The sequence below is a fragment of the Puma concolor genome, chromosome D2 (genome assembly GCF_028749965.1).
Source record: "Puma concolor isolate L17-30 chromosome D2, mPumCon1.1.hap2, whole genome shotgun sequence".
Taxonomy (NCBI): domain Eukaryota; kingdom Metazoa; phylum Chordata; class Mammalia; order Carnivora; family Felidae; genus Puma; species Puma concolor.
Window position 1 is genome coordinate 12,550,966 of NC_141677.1, and position 13,561 is coordinate 12,564,526.

Below are 13,561 nucleotides of genomic sequence, written 5' to 3' on the forward strand. Positions count from 1 at the left end.
CCCTTCGTTCATTCTTACCCCATTCTCCCAGCACAGACACAGGTTCGCTTTTGGTTTGCACACAGATGGTTTCAAACAGAATTTGAGTTTTCCCCCAGAGAGGCCTGCAGTACCAGTGAACTGAGAATACAGAGCAGAAGGAAAAGAATCCCAAAGTCAAGTCAAGGAAGAATTGTTTTAAAAAATAGGGAACCACATGATGCAGAAATCATTTCTTAGGTTTTCTTTTTTTTTTTTTTTATTTTATTAAAAAAAAATTTTTTTTTAACGTTTATTTATTTTTGAGACAGAGACAGAGCATGAACGGGGGAGGGGCAGAGAGAGAGGGAGACACAGAATCGGAAGCAGGCTCCAGGCTCTGAGCCATCAGCCCAGAGCCCGACGCGGGGCTAGAACTCATGGACCGTGAGATCGTGACCTGAGCTGAAGTCGGACGCTCAACCGACTGAGCCACCCAGGCGCCCTTCTTAGGTTTTCTTAACGTGCATTTTTGAGTTAAAACGGGGCCATTAAATTAAATTGGCTCTTCCCCATCTTAGATATCACCTGTTGCTCCTGTGTATTTAAAGATGACGCTGTAGGTTGGGATTTCAGGCATATGACAGAGGACATAGGACATCAGTGATTAGTGCCTGATGGAAAATTTAGTTCACTCACTTATGAGGCCTATGAGTAAGATGGAACAGGAGAAACTGAATTAAAGTATTTAAATGAAATTTAAATGAAAAAGATGTTTGAATTTTTTTTTAACATTTATTTTTGAGAGAGACAGAGCATGAGCTGGGGCGGGGCAGAGAGAGAGGGAGACACAGAATCTGAAGCGAGCTCCAGGCTCTGAGCTGTCAGCACAAAGCCTGACGCGGGGCTCAAACCCACAAACTGTGAGATCATGACCTGAGCCAAAGTCGGACGCTTAACCAAATGAGCCACTCAGGCTCAGTCCCTTGTATATAAATGGTACCTTGTGGGACTTGTACCAACAAGTGACTCTCAAGTCCTCAGCTTATTTTCTAAAGCTGGGGTTTAGCTATCCTTAATATTTAAAATACTGAGGACTGGCTACACTAACACATACTAACACATAAAAATTATTGTGTTACACCTCGGGGAGGTTGTGCATTAGCTTTACATAAGTGAATTCGTAGTTTTCTCTGTCCAACAGCCTATTTAATACAGTTTTAGCTCAGGGCACCCAGCACCACATTGCTCTGTCACGTGATGCTGGTGAGCAGGGACATACAATGCGCACTGTCTTCAGTTCTAGCCACTGAACTGAAGCCATTTCGGCCATTTTCCAGGGAAAATGTGGTTTCTGTATCTTGAATACTCTGTAAGTATCTTTCCTACACGAACAGCCATTTTCTGCTAGTTTCTACATTTGTATCAAATGGTTTGCATATGGCATTAATATACCCGTTGGGTGTTATGATATCCTGTAACGCGCCTCTGAAAGAAGCAGCAGGTAGACACAGGTGCGCCCGTGCCCTCCTGTGTACGAAGGTGTCACACGTCTCTTGGGTAATACGTTGTGAGGTCTGGGACTCCTCTCCACAGAGACTGTGCTGTGATGGCCCCTGGCTGTGCTGGCCAGTGTGTGGTCTCTGGGTGAAAGGAATCCCTGTGGTTAATTTGTGTGTAACCTTGGAGCTCTCTGATCCTCCGCCGTCTGTGTCTAAATCAGACTTCGAGCATGCTTTTTCATTCTGAACACCCCTCCTGCTATTTACTCAGCTCTCTTTTCTTTAGTTTTGGGCCTTGGTTTCTTTGCTATACCTTCATATGTATTTTGACAGGTTTTTTTTTAGAAGTAGGTACTTTAACACACATGATTTTACACATTTATTTTGTTTAATAATTACACTGCTTTTTTCTGATAATCAAAAACTGTTTCAATCCTTTAATATTCTGAGGATTAGAGTAAGAATTCATTTTCTATTAATCCACATCTTGCAAGCATCTTAGAAGAGTATAAAGAAAACATTGTTGAGACTCTAGAGAGCATGGACTTTTTGAGAGGCTGTGTGGTCATGGGATATGATGGACAGGTTGGAACCCATCTATTAGTTGGGTGACCCTGAAAAATTACTGATTTATTTGAGCCTCAGTTTTCCTCAAATAGGACATCAAGGTTAATTTTATCTACCTTGTAGAATTTTTTCCTGATGACTGAGAGTATGTGTCTGATGTGCTCAGGACATTGCCTAGCATATCCTAAGCTTTTAATATAAGAAAACATATTAAGTACTTAGAGGAAAGAAAGACAGTTAATACTGCATACTACATCATCTTATGTTCTAGAAAGAAAAACATTAGACTTTATTCTGTCAACCCTAAATTGTACATAGGGTAACTGGGCTTATACAATTATTTTTTGTGATTCCCATTCCAGAATTTTTGGGCCTGGACCCAGAAGCATGCATGCATTCATTAACTGATTCAGTAATTACTTATTGAACACCTTCAATATTGATGGGCATAGGGCACAGGTATTCACCATGAGATAAATAAACCATCTTTACCTTGTGGGGCTTATAGTCCCCCCATGTGGTAAAAAATCCACGTATAACTTTGGATTCCCCCAAATTGTAACTATTAATAGTCTACTGTTGATCAGTAAAACCTTACAGATAGCATAAGCAGTCTATTAACACCTATTTCATACATTATATGTATTATGTACTGTAGTCTTAGAATAAAGTAAGCTGGAGAGGAGAAAGGTTATTAAGCAAATCATAAGAGAAAATACATTTACAGTACTGTATTTATTGAAAAAAATCTTTGTGTAAGTGGCCCCTTGCAGTTCAAACCTGTGCTCAAGGGTCACCTATAGTGTGTTTGGGGAGCGACAGGGAAGGACTGAATATTTGGAGAGGAAGGTGCACCATGAATTTGTATGACCAACTGTAAATGATTTGAGATTCTTTATTGTAATGAGTTATTCATATCACGGTTCCCGTCATTAGAATCTGTTGTTAATAAGTGACATATCTTTTCCCCTTCTGAGCCAAGACTGAGGAACCATACCTGTGTGTTTTGCCAGTCTTTAGTCGTTAATTACAGCGTGTTCATTTAAAAATGGAATTTCCATTGTTCAGTGTTACTTACCTTCTTTTATTTTGGATTTTGCTTTCAAATTATAGCTCATATCACCGTATCAATAATTTGAAATATGTGCACATATTAACTGTCCTAATATGTTCTTTTTTTTCTTCTTTTCTAGGCTTTCTACAAGTATAAGAGAGTTACAGAATTTTAAAGTCTTATTACAACACAGTAGGTAATAAAGGCTTTTATATGTCTAATTAGAGACATAATGTGACTGTGTGAAGCCTGTTAGTCTTGGACATTCAGCAGAAGGAGACTAATCTTCAAAGACTTGAAGAAAGAATTCTGAACTCTTAAAGAGAAAATTCAAATGTTCACTTGAATATTTATGATTCTTAATAGATTGTCAATTAGAGGTATTTATAAATGAAGTATATGCTTTTAAAACATGTAAATTATACTAATTCTGTGTTTAATTTCATGTTTCCACTTGTTGACTATTCTGCTATTCTGTTTAGAACTGGTTTTGTGCTTACTCTATTATCCTTGATTTCCAGTTGTCCAACTTCTATGACCATCCTGATAACACTGTTAGCAGTCTGTTCTGGAAAAAGAGAGCTAGAGAACAAATGTTGCTTAGAGCTGATATCCGTGATAAAAATTTATCAGTGATCTTTGAAACGTGTTTGGATTAGCTTTGTCTCATTCCGGGTGTCACCCTCTGTAACATGGAGGCGTTGGTGTGATGAATGGTACTTTCAGTGTAAGAATCCCCATCCCCAGGGCTTCAGCTTCAGTTTCCCTGGTGTTTATGTAAGATTTCTAGTTGCGTTGTTGGGGCTGTTTTGGTCTAAAGGCCCTGCTTCAGTAGAGGTGAAAAAGCACCATCCCCTGTGCTGGCTGTCCGGCCGGACCCCCCAAGTGTGTCGTGGGCAGGTCTTCACCTAGAGCCTATCCTATGTACCCATTTCCTTTGACTCTGTATTTCTCTGTCCGTACTCGAATTACAGAATTTTTGTTCACTTTGAGAAAACAAAAAAATTGCGTAAATATTTAAGTTTTGCCTTGATAAAATGTGAATGGGATTATATGGATCTGTAACGCCACCTTCAAACATTATATACGCAAAATTTACTTTTTTAAATTAAGCATTTTTAAAGGAATTTTATTTTTATTTTTATTTTATTTTAGAATACAATCTATGCAATCCCCTGTCAACCTGAGTATCTTCAGTAGGTCATTCGAGCAGGTAGAGGAGTTCAAGCCTCCGTGATGCTCCCCGTCCCCGCCTCCCTTTTCCTTTCAGTCCCTTGTATATAAATGGTACCTTGTGGGACTTGTACCAACAAGTGACTCTCAAGTCCTCAGCTTATTTTCTAAAGCTGGGGTTTAGCTATCCTTAATATTTAAAATACTCTTTTTAAAGCTGTTAGAGATAGATTAATTTGGAAGGAGGCATCTGTGTAGAAGTAATGCGGGGACATTTCTCCTTCAGTCTTTTATGAAGTGCTCTTAAACCCACATCTCACCTGCCAGAGTCTGAAATGTGTTCATTGATGATTTAGTGGAGTGTTTTAAATTGTGCTTCGTTGGCTCACTCCTCTTTTAAAAATACTCGGTCATCCCTTGGAGGGATATGGCTGAAGGGGAGTAAGGTCTCACTAGTTAATTATTTTCTTACCCAATTTCTAACCTTTATAGACCCAGGGGTTTTTTGTTGTTGATGGTGGTGACTTGTTTGTTTGTTAAGTCGAATAAAACAGACCGGCTTGACTGGAGAGCCTTCTCTACTTTTTCTTTTCATTCTTAGGAATGTAAGTATTGTGCGGTGGGAGAGGGGGACCTTAAGGTAAAAAGTGAGTAAGTAATCTTGTTGATAAATTAGTAAGAATTATTCTTAGTGTTCATTCAGAGTTTAAGAAAATGTGAAAGTTTTGCACTTTGTCTATTACTGCAAGTTTCAAAAATCGTTTGGTAGTGTTACTTTACTGTTCCCTCCGTTAAAGATAAAACTGTTATTTAAATTCTGTTGACTGGAGAAAATCCTTGGTCATTTCCATTTATTGCTTTTTTTCTTTATGTGATTTGCTTGAAGCTTAGGAAAAATTGTATATTAGAGTGAGTTCTAGGAAATTAAAAGGTTAGGATTCAGTTCTTTTCACGGTTTTAATGGATGTTTTCACTACCAAGAAAATAAACAAGTGAAGTATTCTTAAGCTGAAATTTATGTAACTTTATTTTACCGCAAATTGGATGGGGGGTGGGGCAGCCTACATTTTCACGTATGTGTGTATCTCCTAAATGTACGTGTAGGAACCTCTGTTTTGTGCGCCTGGTGATACTGTATGATCTTTGTGATATAATGTGTTTTTCTAAGTCACAGACCCCCTTGTGCAGGGACACTAGAGCACTGAGTGTGTCGTGAAAACACGTGGCTGGTATCTCCTCCCGCGTTTTGTCTTCCTCTCGTCACCTGATTTAAAAATCCAGCACTTGATACTATAACTGACAGAAATGATTGTACCGGCTGATGAAGTAATGAAAATGAAGAAAAGGAAAATAATTCCTTCCTTCAACAGCATGGGTTTATTTTTTTTTCCCTTAAGTGGCATCTATGTAAGTTAGAAATATTATATATTAAAACTGATAAAATTTGAATGCTTCTCCTGTGTTGATTCTTAGATTATCAAGGGGATCAGAGAGAATACTAAGTTTTCAGCTTTGAAATTTAAGTCAAACATGCTGACACGATAACGTTGTGAATTACTCAATACTTGTCAGCTCCGTGTGTATACGAAACACTGCCATATTTTTGGACTTGACCTAGGTGCCACTGTAAGAAAGGGCAGCTGTTTCCATCTACGTCAGCATCACCTTCAGTTGGAAGTTGGGGGGCAGCCGACAGTCCAGCGCTCGGCAGTTTGCAGCCTGAAGTGCCCGCAGAACCCCTGGCTGTCCACCACAGCACGCAGACTGCTTCCGTGGGATCGCAGAAATGATTTGGTGAAACGTCACAGACGCAGACATGCCCGCAGGTGGGTGTGCGTTCTAGCTTCAGATCTGAACAGGTGCAGCTTTGATTTTGAACACCATTCTAATAATCCATTGTGGTACCCACCAGACTGTAGAAAATGTGAATTAAAGTAAATGTTTCTGTGATCTTTCTTTTCTTGTTCCCTTCCCCCCCCCCCCCCACCAACCTCCATCCCCGCCCCGCCTTTGAAATGTTTCCTGTTATGAGCTGAGGATTTGATTATAGTTAGTGGAGAAGTGAGAGAGGACGGAAGCAGTCAGAGCTGGTTTCTCGGAATGGCAGCCACCGGCCTCCAGCGTGCAGGGTTTCCTCGGGCTCCTGGTCGCTGCGGCAGCACCAGTAGGTAGGTCCGGTGACTAATCCGTTTTAGGAGAGAACGGAGAAGAGTGGATGACTAACTTGTCCGTAGTCACAAATTGTAGGTTGTGGGACTAAAGTTTAAAACCAGCAAGTCTGACTCCATGTCCTTTGCTCGGAATGTAGTGTATCTGTGTTATCACAGAAGTTGGCTTATAATACTCAACGAAAAATTGGGGACTTTGAGTATTTTTTGACTTGTTTTGAGTCATAAGGCTTTTCAAATATTCTTTATTTAATTTTCCAGATAAGTAATACATTCGCATGGTTGAAAAACCAAAAAATAGGAAAGGCCGTACAGTGGAATGTCTTCTTTCTGTCCTTGGCCAACCTCCCATACTGTGGACCTGCCCCACCCTTCACCCCTCACCCCAGCCTCTGCCCTTGGTTTCTTAGGTTTCCATCCACACTCGGGCTTTACACAAGCAAATACAAATGTAAAGTCTTCATTTTGCCTCTCATTTTTACCCAGGAGTAGCATCCTATACATACCATCTGCTTTTACTCAATTTTTCTTGGTAGTCTTCCCATATCACTAGTTACTTCACTCATTAAATAAACTTTTTTTTTTTTTTTACTAACTGCTCAATATTCCATAGTGTGAATGGACGTCGTTTAATGAACCAACGCCCTACTAACGGGCATGTGTCATTCCACACATATGTAAATATGTACTTGTAGAATAAATTCCGCAAAATGGAATTGTTGGGTCACAGGCCATATCCATTTATAATTGTGAAAGATAGACTGTTTCCCTCCACGGAGGCGGTTTCACCGAAATGACGGATCTACATGCTTACCCGCCACCTTACCTACGTGGATGTGGGTTTGCTGTTTGCTGTTCTGATAGATACAAAATTGTGTATCAGTGTGTTTTAGTTTTGATTTTTCTATTACCAGCGAGACTGACTCCTTTTAACATGTTGAAAATCCATGGTGTTTGTACGTGTCTTTTGAGTTCATATCTTTTACCCATTTTTGTACTACACTGTTGATCTTCTGTTTCTGTGAGTGCTTTGTTACAGATATTAATCCTTTGTATTTTTTTTTCTCTATTTGGTGTCTGTCTTGTGACTTGGCTTATTTAGGATAGCTTTGCCCTGCAATTTTTTTTAATGCAGTCTAATATCAGTTTCTCAGTGGTTTCTGGACTTTGAGTCAGAGTTAGGAATACCTTCTTACTTTCAGAGCAGTGATTCACCTACCTTTTCTTTTAGAACTTTCATGGCTGTTTTTAGATCGGAATTTGATTCCTTTGGAGTGTGTCCTGGCATGGGGCGTAAGTTATGGATTCGACCCAATTTCTTCCTGCCTGATTACTCAGTTGTTCCAGTGTCATTACTGGACAGTTCATCTTGTCCTCACCAGTCTGAGATGCTACATTTATTGTATCTAAGACCCTACATGCATTTAGGTCTGTATCTGGGTTCTCCGCTGCATTGGTCTGTTGACTCAGGTACCAGTACCACAGTTATTTTAATTACTCGGGGTCTGTGTTTAAATATCTGGTGTGGTGGTCCCCTCTTCTCCCCAACCTCCCTTTTTTTTAAAAAGTTTGCTTTAGCTTTGCTTGTTTATTCCATATGAGTTTTAAAAACATTCTTGAACACACAGACCATGCTAGAACTTGGCCCTATTTGGTGTTTTCTCTGGAGAGTTGCCCTTTTAACCACCTAATGTGTCCCTACTCCTTTTATTCTTTACCTGGTAAGAATCTACTTTTTACTGCCTGTTGTGTTCATTATTTCAGTGTTTCACTTGCCAGTGCCCAGACAGGTGAGGGCCACGACTGGGCATGCAGTGCCTGTGTAGACCTATTTTCATCTCCATGCTCCTGTTTTAAGATGGAGTTCTCAAATGATTTCTAAGAGGCTATCTTTACGTAAATCCTTATTTCCTTTTTTATTCCATTATGAATTCTTTACCCAAAAGCTACATATCTGTCAGACTCCTAAGAAAACAGGGATAGGCCGTTATAGGAATATTATACTTGTCAAATCAATACATAGCAGATACAAGTGCAAATCAAAGAAGTTACCCTTAAAAAAGACACCGTCTACCACAAGAACAGGATTGGACTGTTCATTCACTGTTGTGGGTGTCGGGACAGTGAACAAAACACAAATACCCCAGCCATCATGTAGCTTATGAATTATGTAACCTCACTAGGCTATCCCTAGCTTCTAGCGAGGACACACCCAGGAACAGCTAACATAGAAACCTGTCTAGCAGAGAAGATGCCCTCAGTGTGAACACATCTTCGTGTCTCTCTGACGATGCCATCAAGTTGTCACAGATGGATTAAAATCACACTGTGACACCCCTCGTTCACAGCAGAGTCCACATTCTTCAGGCAGCACTCGGATAAATTATTTAACTTTCCATACGGATTTCCTTCACAGAATATGCCTCCGAATGGGAAAGTGTTCTCCGCTGCGTAGGTGTTAGGTCTGCAAACTTCAGTAAGGGGACAGCAGACCACGGGTACTCAGTAACACAAACTGATCAGGCTCTGACAAAACATTTGTTCTTCCTAAACATACCGTTTTATATCTCAATTAATGCCCGAATTCAAGGAGCACCATGTGGGGACCGCCAAGGGACTGGAGGGGCTGTTGTCGGTTAGCAAGATTCGTGGAAAACAGGTTCAGAGAAAGGGAGGGATTTAGAGGGAAGTCACAAATCTAGCTTGAGGAAGCAGGCATCTGATCTTCAGTTCTGCTGAAGTTCAGAGGCAGAAAACCTGTTCTGGAGATAAAGAGGCTTAATGTTCTGAGCCTTAACGTTGCAAAAGGGAAGACAGATTTGGAGGCTATGCTGGCATGAAGTATCATCAGCTTCTGGGCAGAGAGAGGAGAGGTTTCAGCCACAGGTCAGAGAAAAGATGAAAATCCAGCTTTGGAGGAACCAGGTGGATTCCATCAGGAGTTGGTGATTTGGATCCGAGGACTTGGATCCCCTAATTGATGATCGGGGTGGTCCACCTCAGAACTCCACACGGAGGGACCTGCCGTGAAGGCCCAGGCCCCGAGGAGCTGCGTGACCGGCACAAGGAATCCACAGTGATATCTAGGTTGGAGGTATGGGGACATCTTTAGCTACTTCCGGGTATTCTGACCCACTGGCACAAGGCCTTTGCATATATCCCTACTAAGGGCCGAGAGCAGAGTTAACGGAAGGATGCTGCTGAGTTTACACCCTGGACCCACAGACTGGCAAACACCCAATAATCCCAGTGTCTAGCACATAATAAGCACTCTATAGACACAAGATTCCACTCCCTTCGTTCCTTAAATGTTTCCTCACGTGAATCACTTTACGGTTTCTGATGAGAATTCCATTATTTTAGCCTGATCCTTTCCAACAGCTCCCCTCTCTGGACCATGAGAAGCCTTAAAATAGCATTATGCATAGTTAGAAACTTTTTTAATTAGTGAAATTCTCACTAACCTGGGACAAAAAAATGGAAAGGCCTAGGAGATAGGTCTTTGATGGACCTGACACTTGTCTAGGTTTTATTATACATCCTCTAAAGTGAAAAGGTATTTTTTAAACAAAGTTTCTTCAGTTGGAAACCTTCAAAAAAGGTTCAAATACTTAACACCCATTTAATTCTAATGTAAATTTACCTTTATTAAAAAAATAAAAGCAATGTTCTAAAAAAAATAAAAGCAATATTCTAGTAATATCTACTATGAGTAAATATAAATGAGAACCTTTTCCTCAAAGCACTTTTCGTGCTCTAGGATTTACTAATGCTTATTCCTTTCCTCTTAATAGGAATTAAGTGTTCAAGGCCAACAAAGAGCAGTTCTGTCGGATTTTGGTAAAAGAGGGTATCTGGGGACGCACTTGCAGGTGTCCCTGATTTACACAGCTAAACAAGCACAGTTTTAACAACGTGCCTGATACATTCAAGAGAGAACTGGCGTAACTAAATACGATTGATGTGTAGAGTGCAACCGTCAAAACTTCTTACGGTCCCAGCTCCGTGTATCACAATCACTGGCTCAATTAAACAGGTTAATTGTAGAAAGAAAAAAAGAGCCGATGAAAGGTATCCACACGACTCAGCTGGCACCCGTAGACCGTTACCTGCAGGAGTGCACACCCATTCTGCAAGATCTCCAGCAGGTGCACAGAAATACCCAGCCTTTTAGCGCAGAATCAGACTTAGTCCACAATTTTCACCAACTCTGCCTCTTCCCCATTTTTAACTTTTAAACGACCAGGGTTTAAATTTCATCATGTTGCCTTAAAACAGGAGGACATTTGGATATTTTACAACCAGTAATCCCCACTCCTTGTCTTCTCTTAGCCTTTAATATTTCACGTAAGCAGTAGTAGCTTTGTTAGTGTACCTATTTCACAACACTTAGGAAACTAAAGGAAATTTTTATTTCCCTTTTCATACCATACCTGTAACATTTCACAGGGTACATGTGGTCATTTACTAGGAGAGAGAGTTTGATACAATCCTATTTTTTACATTCTAGATGTGTTTACAATACTTGTGCTTTAGCAATACTTTTTAGAAAGGGGAAGAGAAATATAGGCTCTTAGAACATTTTTATCCTTTCCAGTAAAAGAAAATAGTTCAAATAGCTTTATCATAAAAATAGAATTTTGGCTTTTATCGGTTAATGCTGGGTATTTAATTTTCCTGCCAGTAGTGATAGAATAATGTGTTGATACAGCAGGAGTAGAATAATTGGATGATTTTAGTGATTTATTACTATATTAAAAAATATACCTACCCTTGAATGATCTTAAGTACTTTCTGAAAGCATGATCTAAAGTTTTAAGCATATGCCGGGGCTGCCTTTAAATTTTCCTAAGTATTAGTAACAAAGACAGTATGACAAGTCAGGTGTTCTTAAAGCTATTTAGAATGACAACTTACAATATAATAGGCAACCCAAGTAACCAGTGCAAATTTTGCTTCAGTGTACAATTTTCCCTGACAGTAACTATTTTCAATGATGTGTGACCCCAATTCTTCCATATACTAAAAGGCAAGAATGCTGTTATGTGGGATTCTGCAGGATAAATGTGTTCTGTACAAATGACATAACCCAATCACAAACCATTTATGACTTGAGATGGCAATTTTAAATACTATCAAGAGAAAGTAGACTTGATCTCTGTGAATGAAATCAGTGCCCAGAGAGAAGTTATTTCTGAAGACCACAAAAAAAAAAAAAAGACATTTTGAAATGGGTTTCATCCTGAAGGCAGAGCTTATTAATATAACTTTCTCTTCATCTCCTCCTCCTGTGCCGAGATGTAAGATTTCGTAGGCAGAGCAGATACTTTCTGGTAACAGCACTTCCTCTAGTACCTTCTCTCCGATTTACAGAAAATCGGAGCATTCAACTGACAGAGCCATGCACCACGGTTTTGCATTCGAGGCAGTTGTACTTCTAGATCTTGGAGGTTTCAGAGTAGCACCTGTGGCTGGGGAACCAGTATTTCAGGACAGGGGTCTCATTTAAACGGAAGAGGACTTCTAAGCAATCGTCTGGAACACACCCTTTTGTGTGGCTAAGAGGCAGGAATCCTGCTACAGAAAACTGCCCTTTTTAAAGTTGCAGTTTCTAATAGGCTGCTCTCAGAGCTATTTAAAAATAAAGGGCATTACTCGAGATATGGTGGGAAATTACAGGAAGCCTGTTGAGTCTTCTGGATCAAGGGCATTTCTTACTCCTCCCCTTGCTAGAACCTCTCCTTTGTTCCTTGAAGGTAAGGAACCATCAGTGCTTTGGGAATGGAGCTGTCCTGCAGAGGCCCTCAGGTACCGCTTATCAGATTTCACTGGGCTGAAAAACCAGGCAAAGTTTCCACATAGAGCAGAGCACGTTTAATAGCGTGAGTCCACTTGTTTTTTTTTTTTTTTTTTTAATTTATTTTTGGGACAGAGAGAGAGCATGAATGGGGGAGGGGCAGAGAGAGAGGGAGACACAGAATCGGAAACAGGCTCCAGGCTCTGAGCCATTGGCCCAGAGCCTGACACGGGGCTCGAACTCACGGACCGCGAGATCGTGACCTGGCTGAAGTCGGACGCTTAACCGACTGCGCCACCCAGGCGCCCCATCCACTCGGTTTTTAACACACCGACTCATCACCGAAGCGTATGCATTAGTGCCCTGTTGAAAGGATACCACCTTTTTGGCAAAATTTAGGAGATTAGTTGAGGGTACAACTGCCTGGCCCTTAAAGAACTCAGAGGAAGGGGCCAATTACCTGGTACAAGTCCTGGACATTCTCCTACATCGTAACTTTTAACACTGGAGTTGCAACTGGCTTTCCGAGATGTCAACTGTATTTCGAGTTGATTCAGAAGCTTCGGATCTGCATGACCCGAAGAGGTGAGGACCTAAAGAACACTTTAGTCCAAAAGCCTTAAACAACCATCAGACCATGTACTGTATGCTTTTAAAGTGAATTATGCATAAAAGTCTGTGCAAACTACAAACATATATTGCAATAACATTCTCAAAAAATCCTAGTATATATTTTAGCATTATTAAGTTATATAAAATACATCTTTATAAAAGTACAGAATTTTTTTAAAGTTTAAATTATACCCACTGAAATAGGTGGCCAGGCTCACTTTTTAGTACTAAAATAAGGTTTTTATCTAAATTATTGCTTAGTCCTATGGAGCCATTAGAAACCTGTAACAAATAAAAATCAAGTCCTATTTCTTAAGGAAAAGTGCCTTATTAAAAATTCAGCTGTCATTGAGTTAGTCTCTCTGAAGCCTCTCCCTTGAGGAATCTTCCATAAAATTTTTTACTGATGCTGCCCCTGGCTTGGCTTGTCAGGATCCAACATGGAGTCTGGTTGGAAAGTTCCCACCTGTGCCAGGAAGCTGTTTGTTTGCTGTCCCCAGTCATAGTAGTCTGGAGCAAAACTTAAAAAGAAAAAGACATATTGGTGACTTGGAATGCTGTACTTCCTCCTGATGACCTATTTTAGATGGACAGAACTGGGGTTTTTGTAGATAAAGTGTAGACAAGCCCAGTTTTTTAAAGTAGCTTCTTGAAGTCCATGTGTGTGCAGTGGCCAGAAGTTCACCCGCAAAAACCTACTGAACGCTGTGCAGCCCAGAAGCATCGTATT

General features: G+C 40.3%; 2 protein-coding genes across 7 annotated transcripts in view; one reads left to right on the plus strand and one right to left on the minus strand.

Moving 5' to 3' along the window:
• The window catches only part of ERO1B (endoplasmic reticulum oxidoreductase 1 beta), a 61,516-nt gene extending 55,312 nt beyond the window's left edge, over positions 1-6,204 (plus strand). For 3 of the 4 annotated variants that reach the window (XM_086679608.1, XM_086679607.1, XM_086679610.1), the window contains 2 exons: positions 3,221-3,277; positions 5,873-6,204. In XM_086679608.1, the coding sequence (XP_086535734.1) occupies positions 3,221-3,277; positions 5,873-6,044 (229 nt within the window). In that variant the 3' untranslated portion in view covers positions 6,045-6,204. Of the gene's footprint in view, positions 1-3,220; positions 5,269-5,872 lie in introns of those variants that run through there. The other variant, XM_086679609.1, reaches the window with a different exon arrangement.
• GPR137B (G protein-coupled receptor 137B) overlaps positions 5,125-13,561 on the minus strand; it is a 56,567-nt gene continuing 48,130 nt past the window's right edge. For 2 of the 3 annotated variants that reach the window (XM_025914974.2, XM_025914973.2), the window contains one exon: positions 6,654-13,352. In XM_025914974.2, the coding sequence (XP_025770759.1) occupies positions 13,232-13,352 (121 nt within the window). In that variant the 3' untranslated portion in view covers positions 6,654-13,231. Of the gene's footprint in view, positions 6,168-6,653; positions 13,353-13,561 lie in introns of those variants that run through there. The other variant, XM_086679611.1, reaches the window with a different exon arrangement.